We start from the raw sequence: 19,995 nt of genomic DNA, 5'->3' as shown, positions 1-19,995 counted from the left end.
TTGGACGTGATTCATATGTGAATCATGATTCACAGGAGTAACATCTCTGTGGGTTTCCTTCCCAGCCCTGTAGAATTTCATTTGAAGCGTTGTTAGTGGGGACCTGGTAGCTGCAGTCTTCACTTATTTTTCACCCTGCTGCCCAGCAGAGACAGGGCAGTTGGTGTGACTGGGCAGACAGTTTTTATCCCTCTGTATCTTTTGTTTTTTTTTTTGTTTTTTTTGAGACGGAGTCTCGCTCTGTCGCCCAGGCTGGAGTGCAGTGGCGCGATCTCGGCTCACTGCAAGCTCCACCTCCCGGGTTCACGCCACTCTCCCGCCTCAGCCTCCGAGTAGCTGGGACTACAGGCGCCCGCCACCACGCCCGGCTAGTTTTTTGTATTTTTTTTTTTTTAGTAGAGACCGGGTTTCACCATGTTAGCCAGGATGGTCTCGATCTCCTGACCTCGTGATCCACCCGCCTCGGCCTCCCAAAGTGCTGGGATTACAGGCTTGAGCCACCGCGCCCGGCCAATCCCTCTGTATCTTTAACTGGGCACCATTTTAGAAGGCTTGCTAGTAAATGTCTTCCTTTATTGGAGGTAGATTGAAAAAGCAAGTAAGTGGATGCCATGTTTTCTTTCTCTTTAGTGTTGAGACTTAGAATCTGCAACTTGATATTTGTGTTGAATATTAGGTGCATGCAGTGTATTTGGCCTGAGAGCCAAAGTAAAAGTAACTCATAGCACACTGAGACTGGATGGAAGGACCTCCGTCATTTCTCCAGGCCAGGTCAGTTTTTTTTTATGGGTAAGTGCCGCCTCTGTAACCCAGAGAAGAGAAACCACTCGCCCCAGGCACAGGCTTCTCGATGTGGGCTTGAAACTGGCCCTAGAGGCTCCACACTGAGTAACCTTTTTGACCTTGAGGTTTTCAACCAAAGAACACATTCACAATTCTGAACAGATGTCAAAAGAGACAGAGCTGAGATGACTCTTACCAGCATTGGCTCCCCAAGTTGTATGTCTGGCTTTGAACTTTGAGTGTGAGACTTCATTCCCAAATGTTGGGTTGGAGCAGAGCTGGCTGAGCATGAGGTTTCACCTCCATCATTGCAGGCTGGTGGGGCTCTTCATATGCCAACAGCAAGTCTGTATGACTGAAAATAAGATCTCAAAGAGCCAGTGGGAAAGGCACTGTGTTGGGCTTGAATTGCAAGGAAACTGTGTGTGAGTAGCTTCCTGGAAATCCTTAAAATATTTGTTTATACGTATAATAGCTTCCTGGAAGTCCTTAAAATATTTGCTTTTTCGGGGTGTGTGTGTACGTGTGTGTGTGTGTGTGTGTGTGTGTGTGTGTGTGTAGTTAGGTAGGTAGGTGTGTCCACCAGAGATGGCACAGATCTACTTTTGGCCTAGGATTCAAAGCTGCTCTGATAAGTTGAACTATTCCTTTTTTTTTCTTTTCTTTTCTTTTGAACTGTTTATTAGTGTAAGAATTTGAGTTGTCTTGCAGACCATGTCTAGAACAGGTTTTCTTTAAAAACAAAAACAGGTGATCAAATGAGCAAACTTGGCAGCCAAACCTGGGAGGTGATATAGTAACAATTCTCTTATTGCTCAGAGTGTTTTGCAAATGCCAGTTTGCCTTCATACCACTTCTCAAGCTGAATAAGAAAATCCACCTCGTTGCTTCTTTATAATCATGCTTTATATTTGCATGAAAATGAAAGTTGTCAGCCAAGTGTTTTTTTTTTTTTTTTCCCCCAGAAAATTTAGCTCCAAGTGGCTTTTGGCTATTGACAAAGAACAGATAACATTTCAGCAGCTAAAAATTGGTGCCCCAGATGGATAGTCAAGAAATAGAGCATCTGTAAAGTTGAGCAGAAAGAATCTAAATGCAGGTTCCACCTACTTACTGTGAGATCTTCAGTAAGTTGCTTAACTTCTCTGAGCCTCAGTTTCTTTATCTGTGGAAAAGGATCATACCTACCTCATATCTACTCCTGGTGTGGGTTTGAATGAAATGAAATACTGTATTTGTCTGACTTAATACATTGTATCTTCTAGTATAATGACTAGTAATTTTTAAAAATCTGCTCCAAGCATTTCCAAAAGAAAAGTCCTAAAATTGTTTTGGCCAGGTGGTGTCATCTTTATTTTTATTTTTATTTTTACTTTTTTTCAGACAGAGTCTTGCTCTGTGGCCCAGGCTGGAGTGCAGCGGCATGATCTCGGCTCACTGCAACCTCAGCCTTCCAGGTTCAAGTGCTTTTCCTGCCTCAGCCTCCCGAGTAGCTGAGATTACAGGCACCCACCACCACGCCCAGCTAATTTTTGTATTTTTAGTAGAGATGAGGTTTCACCATGTTGGCCAGGCCGGTCTCGAACTTCTGACCTTCAGTGATCCCCCCACCTTGGTCTCCCAAAGTGCTGGGATTACAGACGTGAGCCACCACGCTCAGCCCATCTTTTTAAATTAAAAAATATATATATGTTTTAAAATTTATGTCTAGTAAAATGTACTGTATTTAGTGTACAGTTCTGTGAATTTTGACAAATGGATAGAGTTGTATACCTACCAACAAACACATCAAGATAAGAAAATTTCCATCACCTCCCAAAATTCCGTTGTGCTATTGCTTTGTACTCAGTCTCTCTGCCTGTCCTCTGGCAACCACTAATCTGTTCTCTGTCCTTCTGGTTTTGCCTTTCCCAGCATGTAACATACATGGAATCATACAGTATGTAGTTTTTTGAGTCTGGCTTATTTCAGTCACCATATTGCATTTGAGAGATTCATCCACGTTGTCACGTGTCAGTAGTTGCCTCCTTTTTATTGCTGGGTAGTATGCTATTGTATGGATGAGCTGCAATTTGTTTATCCTTCCCCCAGTTGAAAGATAATTGGGCTGTTTCCAGGTTTTGGCGACTATGAATAAGACTTCTATAAATGTTTACATGTTTTTATATGAACAAAGGTTTTGTATGAACTTAAGTTTTCATTTTTCTTGTATAAATTTTTAGGAGTAGATTGCTGGGTCAAATGGTAAATCTACTGTTTTCAAAAGTGGTGTGCCAGTTTCCTTTGCTGTCAGCAATGTATAAGGCTTTCAGTTGTTCTATATCCTTGTCAGCACTTGGTATGTCCAGTCATTTTCATCATTCAAATAGGCATGTAGTGGTATCTTACTGCACTTTTTGTGTTTGTTTGTTTTGAGACGGGGTCTTGCGCTTTCATCCAGGCAGGAGTGCAGTGGCACAGTCATAGCTCACTGCAACCTTGGACTTCTGGGCACAAGCAATCCTCCTGCCTTAGCCTCCCGGAGTGGCTGCGAACACAGGCGCATGCCACCGTGCCTGGCTAATCCCTGTGCTTTTAATTTGCTGTTTCCTTAATGACTACTGAGTTAAGCATCTTTTAATATACTTATGTTCCTTTTGCATATGTCATTTGTCCTTTTCTCATTGGGTTGTTCGTTTTCTTGCTTTTGAATTTGAGAGTTCCCTATGTCTTCTGGATGCAAGTCCTTTGCCAGATACATGATTTGCAAGTGCTTTCTCTCATGTTGTAGATTGTTTTTTCAAAGCTTTCACAAGAAATTTATAAATACTTGTTCTTGTTATAAAATATTCAAATGACCCAGAAGTATTTAGAGTAAAAAGTACAAATTCTCTTTTGCCTCCTATCCCTTCCTCCAGCTTTCTCCTCAGTTAGCCACTGTTGAACGTTTAGTAAGCATCTTTGCAGTCCTTTTTAAAAAATATTTTTATGTATCTTAATTAGAGATGGAGTCTCACTCTATCACCCAGGCCGGAGAGCAGTGGAGTGATTATAGCCTGCCACAGCCTTGAACTCCTGGCCTTGTTAGCCACCATGCTTAACCTCAGTTCTTTTTATGGCATCATAATTTTCTAGTAAATAAATGTTTTGAAAGGGACATGTAAGTACTGATAGATGTGCTTTAAAATTAATTGTGTTACTCGATAGTCAATAAATTGCATTTCAAAGAATCTTCTGGTGTTTCCTTTCAGCCCGTTTATAGGTAAAATCATTGTTTTTATGTTAAAGTAGTGAGTTTTGATGTCCTGTGTCATATTTTAGAAAGCCATGATTTGGGGAAGAAAATTCCAGAAGATAAGGATGGCTGATGAGTGGATTAAATTTAAATAGGTCATTTTGTTTTATTTTATATATATTTTTAGAGACAGGGTCTCTCTCACTCTGTTGTCGCCCAGGTTAGAATGCAGTGGCACGATCAGAGCTCACTGTAAAAATAGGTCATTTATATTCACTAAAGATTGCTCTAATTAGTTGAAATGACTTTGAAATGTGTCCATTTTATTAAAATAAGTGGCAGGTTGCTCGTGTTTATGTGATGTCTTTTAGCAAAGAATGATACCAGTACCTCAGAGTAAAGTTCTGGCTCATTCCCAATTTTAGATTGATCATTTTTCTTTGATTGATTATTTTGTACTGTTTGAAATACTCAGCACAGAATTTGCACTTGGTTCACATTTTTATTTTTAGCTCCAATTTTGGCCTTTTTCAACCATAACTGGTCAGAATGCTTTTGCGGAGTGAGCCTTCTTAAGACAAGCTGTTTTTATCTTTCCATAGGTATGAATCCTAGGACCCAGAATAAGGATTCTCTAGAGGACAGTGTTTCTACCTCTCCAGACCCAAGTAAGAGGGGACAGCTGACTGGGGAAAGGGGTAGACAGGGAGTGTGGGGTGGTCAGAGCATGAGGAAAGAGGTGGAAGCCCTGTGGGAAGTGAATGGTCTTGAGGTCCATATATCTCTGGGGTATGGGAAGGTGATGTGGTGAGGGAGGACTCTCTGGACTCTGTGACGGAAAGTGAGGGGGGTGTGACTGAATGACCTGTTTTGGAGGGTGATTCAGGGGCACCTGGGAAAGGTAGCAGATTCCCTCTAAGGCCCCCATGCTGGTCCAGAGCTGGCCTTCACCCTTAAATGCCTAATGATATCTCCATGAAAAAGTTGGAAAGACGTAATAGGCTGTTACTAGAATCATTTGCCTGCCTGTAGTTGAAATATTTGGCTGATTTGCATTCCTTTTGATCATCTTTTTAAATAGCTATGTAGTAAGAGAATGTCTAAATATCTATAATAATAAAATAGCAGAGAAAATCCTACCACTTGATAAACTTAGCTGTGACCAATGGATATATATCACTGAGTCTTTTTGTCCCCACCTTTTGTTTTTTTTGTTTTTTTGTTTTTTAAGACAGTGTCTTGCTCTGTTGCCCAGGCTGGAGTGCAGTGGTGCACTGCAACATCTGCCTCCCAAGTTCAAGTGATTCTTTTGCCTCAGCCTCTTGAGTAGCTGGGATTACAGGCGTGTACCACCACGCCCGGCTAACTTTTGTGTTTTTAGTAGAGACAGGGTTTCACCATGTTGGTTAGGCTGGTCTTGAACTCCTGATCTCGTGATCCGCCCGCCTTGGCCTCCCAAAGTGCTCTGATTACAGCCATGAGCCACCTCGCCCAGCCTTTGTCCCCACTTAATAATCCTTTTCCCCTATTTGTTCAGGTCCTTCCTAGCAGTCATTTGTAATGGCAACATTAAGCACATTACTGTATCTTGGTTTTAGTAATCATTTCTTATTAGTGACCATTTGGATGGCTTTCTGCTTTTTAGCCACAGCGTATAATGTAGGTATGATAATACCTGGTGAGCTGAGCACAGTGGCTCATGCCAGTAATCACAGCACTTTGGGAGGCTGAGGTGGGTGGATCACTTGAGCCCAGGAGTTTGAGACCAGCCCGGACAATATAGTGAGACCCTGTCTCTATTAAATTAAAAGTTAATAATAATACATAATACATGGTGCAACAGGTGCATTTTTTGGTTAAAGTCTTTGGATTACATTCCCCAAAGTATGGCTGGCAGACTGACTATTTTCCAAAAAGCTGCCAGCAATGAATAGATGATCCTGTTTCTCTACAATCGTGTCACCGGAGTTTGTTACCTGTGTTCATCATTGTTATTTTAGTGGTTCTGAGGTGTGGAACTTCCTCAGAGTCCTTCTTTTCAGGACCAGAAGATACTGGGGTTAGAAAAGAGACTGCACTCTTTTCCTAAAGACAGAACACCCTTAGACTTACATTCAGCATCCTTTCTCATCATGGGATCTCGAACTAAGTATATGAACTGTCTGTCTTGTTGTGTGCCCAGCAGAAAGCATTTCTACAAGATTTTTATAATCCTGAGGGTCAAAAGGCTGATGAGGGCCAGGATGATCTAAGAGGACATAAAGATCGAACTGTCTTCTGTTTCTGGCTTCCCCACTGGGGCTTTGATCAGGTCCTCATCTTCTGTTCTAACCAGGAAGTAGAAACAAGCTTACCTCCTTGGCTGCCATATAGAAAAATGGAGATGATTAATTAGGCTATTCCGGACTATGTTTTGGATTCCTGAATTATTAATGAGTTAATAAGGCCTGTGTAGAGCATGAGTTAGATCTGTTGCAGGCTAAATCATCTTCCCCAAGTCAGTGGTGCCATGTGGGGCATCTTTCTGCTGCGACTTAGCACACAAATTTTGTTATTCATTGATGGAAGGGCTGATGAGGCAGCAGGGGCTACATTACATTGTAAGCTGTTAGCATGGTACAAAAATAAGGCGTATGAATGTCCCATTCAGAACTCAGAGACAAAGCCTTAGAGTTTTTCGACTTCATATTGCTCCCTTCTTTGGAGAGTTAAAAGATAGTCTTCACTTAAATTACTTAAAGAGGTAACTGCCCTATTATTTTAACTGAGTGAAGCTCAACCAGGGAGGATTTTCCTAACCAGGGGGGATTTCCCTCCCCAGTGGAACATGTCAATGCCTACAGACATTTCTGGTTTTCATAATTAGGGGATGCCACTGGCATCTAGTGAGTAGAGTCCAAGGATGCTGCTGCAGTACCCAGGACAGCCCCCACAACAAAGAATTATCTGGTTCAAAGTCTCTGTTGTTGCCGAGGCTGAGAAACCCTGCTTTAACTGAGGAGCAGGCAATTCGGGACAGACCCGTGTGGTCAGGCCTGCTCTGCTAACTGCAGCTTTCATTTTTGGATTATTAAATGCTGTCTCTTAAAGTTCCAGCCTCCTAACTTTCCCAGATATCCTTACTCGATTTTTCCTCCCAACCTTTTGGATCTGTTACTTATTTTTGCAGTGCTAGAAGTATTCCTTATTTCTGCTACTGTATGCTGTTTGCTCCCAAACCAGGCTGAGCTCCCATCCTTTCCCCACCCAGCCACTCTGCAGTCCTTGGGAGAGGCTCACGCTTGGGCCTCCCTGCTCTTGGAACGTTGATGTGCTTCGACATGTAATTCTGCCTGCCCTGCAGTAATCTCACCTGCATTGCAGCTGTAGCTCACAATCAGCAGAAAATGAAAAGTATCAGCTGTGAATCCCATTTGCATGATGGGACTGGATAAGCATGTGCACTGCATTGTCTAACAAACTCTGTTTCTCTCTCTTTCTCCCTCCCCTACCCTCTTTCTTCCCAATCCTGTCAATTTTATCATTTTCACCATGAACTGTTTTCCCCACCCTTCCCTCCCCTTTCCTCCCCTGACCCCCCATCCCACACTTGCCATGGTGACCACATGTACCTTTTCCCCCTGTTACGTGAGGCAGTTCTGACACTGTCTGCTCCCCCTGTAGTGCCAGGCTTCTGTTGCACAGTTGGAGTGGACTGGAAGTCTCTCACTACTCCGGCGTGCCTCCCCCTCACCACCGACTACTTCCCTGACCGCCAGGGCCTGCAGAATGACTACACAGAGGGCTGTTATGATCTCCTTCCAGAAGCAGACATCGACAGGTCAGTGTCAGAGAAAAAGGCACTTGGCTTGGTTTGTGAGGGTTTCAGATATATCCCACACATACATCAGAACTGAGTTTGTGCTCAGTTCAGCAACACATATATTAAAATTGGAAAGACATAGAGAAGATTAGCACGGCCATTAAATAAAAAATTTTAAAAAAACGTTGAATTGTATTTTATCTTTCTTTTTTTTCCTTTTTTTTTTTTAACTGAGACAGGGTCTCACTCTGTCACTCAGGTTGGAGTACAGTGGTATGATCACATCTCACTGCAACCTCGATCTCCTGAGTTCAAACAGTCTTTCCACCTCAGCCTCCTAAGTAGCTAGGAGTAGCTGAGATTGGCAGCACCACATCCAGCTAATTTTTGTATATTTTATAAAGACACTATTTCACCATATTGCCCAGGTTGGTCTTGAACTCCTGGGCTCGAGCCATCTGCCCAACTCTTGTGTCCCAAAGTGCTGGGATTACCACCTTGAGCCGCTGTGCCTGGTTGAACACTGAATTTTCAAGCCTGTGTCCTCTTTTTATATTTGGGTAATTTTTTTTTTTTTTTTTTTGGAGACAGAGTCTTACTCTGTCACCCAGGCTGGAGTGCAGTAGCACAGTCTCGCCTCACTGCAATCTCTGCCTCCCAGGTTCAAGTGATTCTCATGCCTCAGCCTCCTGAGTAGCTAGCTGGGACTATAGGCGTGTGCCACCATGCCCGGCTAATTTTTTGTATTTTTAGTAGAGACGGGGTTTCACCGTGTTGGCCAGGCTGGTCTCAAACTCCCGACCTCAGGTAATCCACCCGCCTCGGCCTCCCAAAGTGATGGGATTACAGGCGTGAGCTGCTGCGCTGGCTGTGGGTAATTTTATGATGTAAGAACTGTGCATTTCTCCAGAGTTCTATTGACATCAACTATTTCTCCTTGTCGACTGATTTATTTTTAACTCCAGTTTTTTCTGGCCTCGCTGATTATTCTCATATTTTCTAATGCAATTATTTTGGGCACACTAAATCTGATCTTCTTTTCTAAAATTATTCATTTGGGCATTGAGTTACCTGCCTCTTGTCACCTCTTTGAACTGTTAATTTTCCCCAAAGCACTGATTTACAAATTGTTGGTGGTTTTTTTTCATATTTTCTATTATATTTTCTTTCTATCTCTCTTTTATATACTGTCATCCAGGCTGAAGTGCAGTGATGCAATCTTGGCTCACTGCAACCTCTGCTGGGACTACAAGTGCATGCCACCATACTTGGCTAATTTTTGTTTTTAGTTTTTTGTTTTTTTTTGTAGAGACAGGGTTTTGCCATGTTGCCCAGACTGGTCTTGAATTCCTGGGCTTATGCAATCTGCCCGTGTCAGTCTTCCGGAGTGCTAGGATTTCAGATGTGAGCCACTGTGCCCAGCTCAAACTGTTAGTTTTATGAAGCACCGTAGAATGGTTATAAGGGGATGATGCAAAGGAGATGATGAGACTGTGCAGTCTTAAGTGTCACTGTCTCAGGCCAAGCATCTGTATGAGCAATCATCTGTTTTCTTCAGGAGGGACGAAGACGGTGTGCAGATGACAGCCCAGCAGGTGTTTGAAGAGTTTATTTGCCAGCGTCTCATGCAGGGCTACCAAATCATAGTGCAGCCCAAGGCACAAAAACCCAACCCTGCCGTCCCACCCCCGCTGAGCAGTAGCCCACTCTATAGCCGAGGTGAGTTTTTCTCCTTGGATTTATATTTTCGTCTCTTCTACTATATATGTGGAAGTGAGTTTTCAAGATGGTAGATAATAGATAAATTTAGTAGTAATTGTTTTTGACACAAAAGTTTTCTTCATAAATTCTACTTAAGTGAGGAATAAAGTCTCCTTTAGGTATGGATTTATTGTAAATGCTCTCTTTAATTTACAACTCTCCCTTTAAGGCAGTGGATGTGACCAAGTTCAGGAATGGGACAGCCTGGGAATAGTAGGCAGCTGAGTCACTACTGAGCTGTCAAAGTTTCTAAACCCAGAAACCTATATTTAATTGTTTCTAGTACAGTACCTGGCACACAGCAGACTGTCGAACGTTACCTAAACCTGAAGTTTACTTTTGTTCTTATTTTCCTATTCTGATTTCATCTGTCTCTTCTTTATCGCTGAAGCTTGATGGCTTGAAGCAAGAATGGGTCATCCATGAGGAGCAGATTAGGCTAGTAAGTGACAGAGAATCAGTGTTCCTAGTTGACTCAGAGCCAGGCAGTGGAGAGCTCCTCTAAAATAAGTCTAACAGGGGGAATTAAGTACAGGTGCCTGGAATCAGAAAGCAGTAATCACTTCCTGGAACAATCAGTGAGCTGTCTTAGTCTCCTGTCTCTTCATTATTGCTAACAAGACCCCCACCTCCCCTGATCACTTAGTGATAACCTTGGATCATCTTTGTCTGCCCATGAAAGCTTCTTGGGCCAGAGGATCAGAGAACTGTGGCCCTGTTAGCGGGAGCATGTGGTCATCCAGCCCAGGCCCTGCGGTTTATGTATAAAGCTTTGGATTCCCCCTAGATTTTCTTTGAATGTCCCTTGTGATGTTTATCACATGTTGCCTTGTATTCATCTTCCAGACCCTACTGAATGTTAACCTTTTTGAGTGCCAAGACTATATCTGTTCATCTTTTTGTCCTCCACAATGGAAACTGCATGCCTGGCATACAATAATATGCAACAGTATGGGTCAATAAGTATATGAATTTGACTGGGGGTAATCCTAGCACATTGGGAGGCTGAGGCAGGAGGATGCCTTGAGCCCAGGAGTTCAAGAACGGCCTAAGCAATATAGGGAGACTCTGTCTCTAAAAAGAAAAGAAAAAAAAAATATGTGAATCCGTTTATTCACACATTCATTCAACAGTCTTTGAAGTACTTACTCTGCATGACTGGGGAGAGGATTTATAGCCCAGTCAGGGAAAATAACATTAGTCAAACTATGAAATATAATTGTATGTTGTGATAAAGGCTGAGGGAGAAGTCATGGGGCTGTCAGAACATTTAATATGGGGCCCTATCTTATCTGGTGGGTCATGGACAGCTTCCCTGAGGAGGTGAGGTTTGAGCTTAGACCCGAAGTACATGTAGGAGTTACTAGGAGCAGCAGGTTGGAAATGGAGGGCAGGAGTAGAAGGGAAGGGCATGCCAGGCAGAGGCCAGTTTGTGCAAAGGCTCTGTGGCAGAAAACATCGAGATACTTTCTGGACGCCAAAAAGAAGGCTGATATGATGGAGCACAAGGAATGAGCCAGAGGTCCAGCCAGAGATGTCAGGAGACCCAAGTCTATCTGAAGGATTTTGTCCTTTATCCCAAGAGTAATAGGATGAATTCACCTTTCATGTCACTGGTGCCTTCCAGGCTGCCCACCTGTTGTTCTGTGGAATAGCTGGTGGATGTGCCTCAGTGGTCTGAGTTCCTCTGTGTCCAGTTCTGTTCCTGGCTGATCCATGAGCCTCATATGATGGTTAGTTGGCCAGAGGCTACTTGCCTGACTGTATCATTTCTGGTTATTTTTTTGCCGTGATAAATTTAATCTCTCTAATTTCTATAGTAACAGAAAGGGTACCATTGTTATCCTAATTACTGGAACAGTTGCCATCACAACCAGGCCTGTGCTGCTTGTTCATCAGAGACTTACTGAATACTAAGTGTGAGCCAGGCCCTGTTCCAGCAGGGAATAGAATAGCATCAGCCCTCCCCTCAGAGTCTACAGTCTACGGCAGAGTCAGATGTTAAACTAATAAACTACAAGTATATATTTGATCACAGACTGTGAAGAATAAATACCATGCAGGATAAACACAGGGATAACTGGGGTGCACCTAATTTAGAATCGGGGTGTCTGGTACGATGTCAGATGCTCATGAACCTTGCCCCATGACGTTGTCTCTCCAATAGCCAGCAGAGTGTTTGTTGCATGAATAAAGGAATGCTTGGATGAGGGCTTGCCCTCTTTCTTGCTGTAGAAAGTGAGATTTGGTGCCCAAGATCGTAGAAGCTGGCAAGTGAAAGTGCTGGGGTTGGACCTGGGGTCTCTCGAGTCGCTTCTGTTTTGTATGCAGCTGGCCTGCTGCTCCTTTGGCACCATCTGGGAAATTTCCATATTCACAGTGAATATTATTTCAGCCTCTGCTGTCCTGTCTCTTCTTGATGGCTCCCATGCTGCCTGTCACCGTGTGACTGTCCCAGAGCTGAATGAGAGTGTTGCTGGTGGAGGGTGTCTAGGTTCTTGGCACCTCAAACAAAGAATTGGACAAAACGCACAAACAAAGCAAGGAAAGAATGAAGCAGCAAAAGCAGAGATTTATTGAAAATGAAAGTACACTCAACAGTGTGGGAGCAGGCTGAAGCGTAGGAGCTCAAGGGCTCCTTTACAGAATTTGCTGGGGTTTAAATACCCTCTGGAAGTTTCCCCATTGGTTACTTGGTGCATACCCTATGTAAATGAAGTAGTGGCTCTCAGTCAGTCTGATTGGTTGGGGAAAGCTCCCAATTAGAGGCTGAAGTGAAATTTCAAAGTTATACTCCTATACAAACGTCTGATTGGTTGTAAAAATCAAACCAATCAGAGAGACACTTTGAGTTTTCCATCTGCCTCACAGAAAAAGCAGGGAGTGGTTTGCGAAGGGAGTAACCTCCAGTTCTTTTGTTACTTAGGTGTGGAAAATTGGAGTTTTTCTTTTGATTTAGTTTTAGGAAGTCAGCCTGAATTGGCCTTAGAATTCCCTGCCTCCAAACCCTGTTCTCCTGCCTCAAGAGGACTCCCTTTCATTTCTAGATCAAAGGAATCTTGGCTTGGCTTGGCTTGGTTGTTCTTTTGAGGCGTGATTTTACTCTCTTGAACACTTGTCATTTTCTTGATTCCTGATTATTTTCCTCTTTCCTGCATTCAATTCAGTTCAGCTAATACTGCACATGGCACTTTATCAGGTGCTACTAAAAATGTAAGGAGGAACAATGTTTGAGCCCTGACCTCCTGGAATTTTTAATTTGTAAGGGGTGAGAGACATACACACAAGGAGCTATATACAAGGTAGAATTCAGACTGCTGATGGGGTCTGACGGCTTTCTGGAAGAAGTAGCATTTGATGGTGACTTTAAATGATCTGGGATTTCAGTGGTGGCCCAGGAAGAGAATGCAAAAGAAACAACATGAGCAGGCCGGCTGCAGTGGCTCACCCCGTAATCCCAGCACTTCGGGAGGCCGAGGCGAGTGGATCACCTGAGGTCGGGAGTTCAAGACCAGCCTGACCAACATAGAGAAACCGTGTCTCTACTAAAAATACAAAATTAGCCGGGCATGGTGGAGCCTGCCTGTAATCCCAGCTACTCAGGAGGCTGAGACAGGAGAACTGCTTGAACCCAGGAGGTGGAGGTTGCAGTCAGTCGAGATCATACCATCGCATTCCAGCCTAGGCAACAAGAGCGAAACTCCGTCTCAAAAAAAAAAAAAAAGAAAAAAAGAAAAGGGCCGGGCGCAGTGGCTCAAGCCTGTAATCCCAGCACTTTGGGAGGCCGAGACGGGCGGATCACAAGGTCAGGAGATCGAGACCATCCTGGCTAACCCGGTGAAACCCCGTCTCTACTAAAAAATAGAAAAAACTAGCCGGGCGAGGTGGCGGGCGCCTGTAGTCCCAGCTACTCGGGAGGCTGAGGCAGGAGAATGGCATAAAACCCGGGAGGCGGAGCTTGCAGTGAGCTGAGATCTGGCCACTGCACTCCAGCTTGGGTGACAGATCGAGACTCCGTCTCAAAAAAAAAAAAAAAGAAAAGAAAAGAAAAGAAACAACATGAGCAGATATTTGCAGCAAATAAATAAATGGTCCTTTTAGACTGAAACTTGGTATAGCAGTTTAGAAGTAGTGAGAGCTAGGACCAGAAAGCTAGGTTGACTGCCACCTTGGAGTGAGAACCTCAAATGCCAAGGTGGGCAGCTTATGCTGGAGTAGTGCAGTTCCATTTTAGTAACACAGTCATCTCTTACAGAACTTTCCTCTCCAGAGGATGAGGTATCAGGTTGTTCAGCTTTGAGTCTGCCATCTAGGTGCTATCAGCCAGCACCTTCAGGCTCTAATCTGCTCTTGGTTGGTTTAATAACAAAAATCTGCCAACCTCAGGAGTTTTTTGTTTTGTTTTTTGAACCAAGAATAACTTTCTTCCATGAAATTGCCCCTCAAGAGAAAGTGTTACATCGTTTTCTGAATCTATATGGATGAGAAACAGTTGCTTGTTATAGGAATGAGCTTCAAACAGATGGAGGAAATTATTATTTTTCTGTTAGGCCTTGTGTCCCGAAACCGCCCCGAGGAGGAGGACCAGTATTGGCTGAGTATGGGCAGAACGTTCCACAAAGTGACGCTGAAGGATAAGATGATCACAGTGACGCGATACCTTCCCAAGTGAGTATTTGGATATTTAAGGTCTTTAGTTATTGTCCTGAATTATGACTGCATACTAAATTATGTGTATAAACTGAGGAAGCTCAGTGGTTGGTTTTTCTTTTGGAGTTTTTGTTTGTTTGTTTGTTTCTAGGGCTATTTTAGGGTTATAGCTTACCTGTTTCCAGAAGGGATTTGATTCATCTTACAATGATTAGCATGATTCATAACAAGCCTATTTCAAATAAAGATTGTGAGGAGAGAAGAAGGAAGGAGTTTAAGAAGATCTGAGAAATTTCTAGTACCGTTCCCTGGGATGAGTTGGTTACTACAGTTGAGGGGTAAATGTCAAGGATGGTTCTAAGTTTATAGAGATAGAAAATATAGAGAAGAATTGGCAGAAATTTGTCTCTAACTCTTTTGAATTTGGGGGCCTGCCCTTATTTTGCAGGTATCCTTATGAATCTGCCCAGATCCACTATACCTACAGCCTCTGTCCTTCCCACTCAGACTCAGAGTTCGTCTCCTGCTGGGTGGAATTCTCCCATGAACGGCTGGAGGAGTACAAGTGGAATTACTTAGATCAGTATATCTGTTCTGCCGGCTCTGAAGATTTCAGGTCAGAGAGTGAACTTTGGATTTCCATCCTTGCAGCCTTGGGCGAGGATGTAATGTGTATTTTTTTTTTTTTTTTTGAGACGGAGTCTCGCTCTGTCGCCCAGGCTGGAGTGCAGTGGCGCAATCTCCATTCACTGCAAGCTCCGCCTCCCGGGTTCATGCCATTCTCCTGCCTCAGCCTCCTGAGTAGCTGGGACAACAGGCGCCAGCCACCGCGCCTGGCTAATTTTTGAATCCTTAGTAGAGATGGGGTTTCACAGTGTCAGCCAGGATGGTCTTGATCTCCTCACCTCGTGATCCGCCCATCTCGGCCTGCCAAAGCAGCATATGTGTATTTTAACACTTTCTGAGCTTTCTCTCTCTCTCTCTCCCTTTTTTTCTTTATAAAGAGAGCTTTCTCTCTCTCTCTCTCCCTTTTTTTCTTTATAAAGCAGTGGCTCACGCCTGTAATCCCAGCAATTTGGGAGGCCGAGGTGAGCGGATCACCTGAGGTCAGGAGTTTGAGACCAGCCTGGCCAGCATGGCAAAATCCTGTCTCTACTAAAAATACAAAAATTAGATGGGTGTGGTGGTGCGCGCCTGTAATCCCAGCTACTCGGGAGGCTGAGGCAGAAGAATTGCTTGAACCCAGGAGGTGGAGGAGTAGTGAGCCAAGATCAAGCCATTGCACTCCAGCCTGGGCAACAAGAGAGAAACTCTGTCTCAGAAAATAAATAAATTAATCAATTAAAATTAACTGGGCTTGGTGGCATACCCGGGTAGTCCTAGCTACTCAGGAGGCCGAAGTGCTTGAACCCAGGAGGTCGTGGCTACAGTGAGCCTTGATAGTGCCACCACACTGTAGCCTGGGCAACACAGCAAGACCTTGTCTCAAAAAAAAAAAAATAGGTTAATGTGGTAAATTTTTTGTGATGTGTATTTTACCACAATTGAAAAAGCAAACCCCATGAAACTCAGTGATGACGTGCACTTTGATGCAAGTGGCAGTGCAGATTGTATTCTTAACATTTTCCTCACTGGTTGGCTGGTAGCTTTGTGGTGTCTCATTTTTTGTTTTTGATTTCTATGCATGACTTGTGATTGTGATGATAGCCACAAATTCACTGGACCTGGGTTTGCAGAAGCATTCTGGCATCTCTGGGATCAAAGCAAAAACTGCTTTTGTGGTCTTCCTTCAGAGCTTGTATTTTCTTTTTCTTTTTTTTTTTTTTTTTTTTTAGGACAGGGTGGAGATGGGGTCTCGCCATGTTGCCCAGACTGGTCTCAAACTCCTCAGCTCAAGCAATCCTCCTGCCTAGGCCTCCCAAAGTGCTGGGATTACAGGCGTGAGCCACCGTGCCCATCCTCAGAACTTGTATTTTCAACAAAGCCATGAGCTGTAGCATCAGATGAACACATACACACCAGCTCCACACACTTTACCGAGAGTGCTTTCATTATCTCCTTTTTCTCACCACCACTCTGTGCCTTCCTCGGCCCCCTGTAGCTTAATTGAGTCTCTGAAGTTCTGGAGGACCCGCTTCCTGCTGCTGCCAGCCTGTGTCACCGCCACCAAGCGCATCACAGAGGGGGAGGCCCACTGTGACATCTATGGGGACAGGCCCCGTGCAGACGAGGACGAATGGCAACTCCTGGATGGCTTTATCCGCTTTGTGGAGGGCTTGAATCGCATTCGCAGGCGGCATCGCTCGGATCGCATGATGCGGGTAAGGGCTCCTTGGACTCAGGGAGTGTGCCTGGTGTGAGATGCAGGTTTGCCACCTCCTCTGTTAGGGGCCTCTCATCATTAGCCTATTTATTTACTCGTCAGCTGCCCAGTGTTTACCTTAAATCCAAAACAGTGTTTTCTTCTCCACTGCACGATAAAGGAGGAAGGGATAGTGTGCAGGCAGTGACTGGGTGGTGTTCTGTGGCACAGAGCCACTCCCTTCCACCTGAAGACACGGTGCCTTGAGGTCCTCCCCAGGTGGGACCCTATGTTGAGCACAGCTGCTTGTGTGACTAGGTGCTGAACTGCTGAGTAGAAACTCTCAGGAGGTGAACAGCCGCAGTCCTTCCTCACTCATCTTGCTCCAGCGTTCCCAGCACCCCGTGCCTCATTCGGTCACACACCACCCAGTGCGGAGACTCAGGCTTCTGGGGGTTATGGAATATGCCAGCTCTAAGGGGCAGAACTGGGATTCAGCATTTTTTTTTTAAACTAATATATAGTACAATTGACGTGTGTGTATGTACACAGGTCTATGAATTTTAACAAATATATAGATTCATGTAACCACCACCATCACTTCAAAAAAATTCTCTCATGCTAGTCTTTTTTTTTTTTTTTTGAGACATGGTCTCACTCTGTTGCCCAAGCAGGAGTGTGGTGGCATGATCATGGCTCAAATGCAACCTTGACCTCCCACCTTAGCCCTCCAAGTAGCTGGGACTAAATATCCAACTAATTTTTTGTATTTGTTATAGAGATGGGGTTTCCCCATTTTGCCCAGGTTTTTCTCAAATTCCTGGGCTCAAGCAGTCCTCCTGCCATGGCCTCCTAAAGTGCTGGGATTACAGGCATGAGCCACCATGCCCGGATTTATGCTAGTCTTTATAGTCACGTTCTCCCCTATCTCTAATCCGTGGCAACCGCTGGTGTGTTCCTTATCACTGTACTTTTGTCTTTTCCAAACATCATAGAAAAGAGTCACATCATATGTGAAAAGGTCATATATTATTGTCTTCTTTCACTTAGCATAATACCTTTGGATTCATCCAAGTTGTGTGTGTAAGTAGTTCACTCTTTTTAATCACCAGGGAATGTTCCATCATCAGCCATGTTTTTTTGTTTTTAACCTCAAGTTCAGTATTCTTCCTCTCACACCAGCTGTCTTGTGTACACAACATCACTTATGATTAAAAACATGTCTGGGAGAACTTGGATAGTGGGAAGAACTTTGGTTTTGAAGTGAGGTCACTGGAGTTTGGATTCCAGCTCCAGTAGGATGTGGGGTAAGTCCCTTAACCTCTCTGAGCTTCAGTTTCTTCTTCTGTAAAATAGGACTAACATTGTTTACTTCATAGAGCTGTGGTGAGGGTGAAATGAGATGATGTGCAAATAAAGTGGCAGTTTATTTTTAGTTCACCAGGCATTTGAGTGAAACGTTGTTTTCTGTCACTTGCTGAACACTGAGAACCCATGTTCCTTGACCCTGTCCATTGGATTCCCAGGGCCTGGGAATGCTGCAGCATGCCCTGGGACCTGAGTGGCTTCCACTGAGAGCCCACTCGGCTGATGGCCTTGTCTCCTCTTCTCTGCTTTAGAAAGGGACCGCCATGAAAGGCTTGCAGATGACCGGGCCCATTTCCACACATTCTCTGGAGTCAGCCGCACCCCCAGTGGGGAAGAAGGGAACCTCGGCTCTCTCTGCCCTGTTGGAGATGGAGGCCAGTCAGAAGTAAGTGCCTGGTAGAAGAGTGACTTGTCCCCATCTTGACAGCCCTGAGGGTTTTCAGTGCCCTGTTCCCATGAGGGGGTGAAATATTTCCTTTACAAGTAGCTTGTAATTAGGAAGAAGACATTTATGTGAAAAGAAAGCTAGGCTAATACCTGGTAGGTGTTGGATAACATGAAATAGGCCTGAAGTTATAAACTTTTAGATTGGGACTTAATTGAAATACAGACTCATTTGGTTTGGCCCACAAAATATTACGGCATATTTGAGCCAGGGCCAGGTATGGTGGCTCAGGCCTGTAATCCCACCACTGTGGAAGGCCAAGGTGGGCAGATCACTTGAGGCCAGGAGTTTGGGACCAGCCTGGCCAACATGGCAAAACCCCGTCTTTACTGGGGGAAAAAAAAAAAAAAAACCACTGTATTAGTCCATTCTCACACTGCTGATAAAGACATACCTGAGACTGAGTAATTATAAAGGAAAGAAGTTGAATCGACTCACAGTTCTGCAGGGCTGGGGAGGCCTCAGGAAACTTACGATCATGGCAGAAGGGGAAGCAAACACAACCTTCTTCACATGGCAGCAGCAAAAAGTGCAGAGTGAAGGTGGGGGAAAAGCCCCTTATAAAACCATCACGTCTTGTGAGAACTCACTATCCTGAGGACAGCATGGAGGTAACCGCCCCCATGATTAAATTACCTCTCACCTGGACCCTCCCATGACATGTGGGGGTTACGGGAACCGTAACTAAAGATAAGATTTGGGTGGGGATACAGACAAACCATATCATTTTGCCCCTGGCCCCTCCCAGTTCTCATGTCCTTGCATTTCAAAACACAGTCATGCCTTCTTAACAGTCCCCCAAAGTCTTTTTTTTTTTTTTTTGACGGAGTCTCGCTCTGTCGCCCAGGCTGGAGTGCAGTGGCCGGATCTCAGCTCACTGCAAGCTCCGCCTCCCGGGTTCACGCCATTCTCCTGCCTCAGGCTCCAGAGTAGCTGGGACAGGCGCCCGCCACCTCGCCCTGCTAGTTTTTTGTATTTTTTAGTAGAGACGGGGTTTCACCGGGTTAGCCAGGATAGTCTCGATCTCCTGACCTTGTGATCCGCCCGTCTCGGCCTCCCAAAGTGCTGGGATTACAGGCTTGAGCCACCGCGCCCGGCAACAGTCCCCCAAAGTCTTAATTCATTCCAGCATTAACTCAAAAGTCCAAGTCCAATGTCTCATCTGAGACAAGGCAAATCCCTTTTACCTATGAGCTTGTAAAGTCAAAAGCAAGTTAGTTACTTCCTTGATACAATGGGATACAGGCATTGGGTAAATACACCCGTTCCAAATGGGAGAAATTGGCCAAAACAAAGGGATTACAGGCCCCATGCAAGTCTGAAATCCAATAGGGCAACCATTAAACTTTAAAGTTCCAAAACGATCTCCTTTGACTCCATGTCTCACATTTATGGCACGCTGATACAAGAGGTAGGCTCCCAGGGCCTTGGGTAGCTCCAGCCCTGTGGCTCTACAGGGTACAGCCCCCTTTCTGGCTGCTTTCATGGGCTGGCATTGAGTGTCTGCCACTTTTCCAGGTGCATAGTGCATGCTGTTGGTGGATCTACCATTCTGGGGTCTGGTGGATGGTGGCCCACTTCTCACAGCTCCACTAGGCAGTGCCCCAGCAGAGACTCTTTGTGGGGCCTCCAACCCCACATTTTCCTTTTGCACTGCCCTAGCAGAGGTT

The 19,995-nt window shown here is 44.5% G+C and overlaps 1 protein-coding gene and 1 non-coding gene across 21 annotated transcripts in view; both read left to right on the top strand.

Moving 5' to 3' along the window:
- Positions 1–19,995, top strand: part of DEPDC5 (DEP domain containing 5, GATOR1 subcomplex subunit) — a 165,627-nt gene that overhangs the window by 76,845 nt on the left and 68,787 nt on the right. For 15 of the 20 annotated variants that reach the window (XR_004178820.1, XR_004178817.1, XR_004178818.1 and 12 more), the window contains 7 exons: positions 4,600–4,665; positions 7,634–7,817; positions 9,358–9,518; positions 14,111–14,228; positions 14,659–14,826; positions 16,312–16,531; positions 18,132–18,265. Coding sequence is in view for 13 of the 20 variants with exons in the window: in XM_031655974.1 (XP_031511834.1) it covers positions 4,600–4,665; positions 7,634–7,817; positions 9,358–9,518; positions 14,111–14,228; positions 14,659–14,826; positions 16,312–16,531; positions 18,132–18,265 (1,051 nt within the window). In the remaining 7 variants the exon portion in view is untranslated. 20 annotated transcript variants of the gene reach the window in all.
- Positions 7,898–8,004, top strand: LOC116270863. The gene has a single exon (XR_004179168.1). It is a non-coding gene; the product is annotated as a U6 spliceosomal RNA (small nuclear RNA).

This window comes from Papio anubis, chromosome 16 (assembly GCF_008728515.1).
Source record: "Papio anubis isolate 15944 chromosome 16, Panubis1.0, whole genome shotgun sequence".
NCBI classification, from domain to species: domain Eukaryota; kingdom Metazoa; phylum Chordata; class Mammalia; order Primates; family Cercopithecidae; genus Papio; species Papio anubis.
The sequence above is the reverse complement of the archived record's forward strand: the minus strand, read 5'-3'. Positions and strand labels throughout refer to the sequence as shown.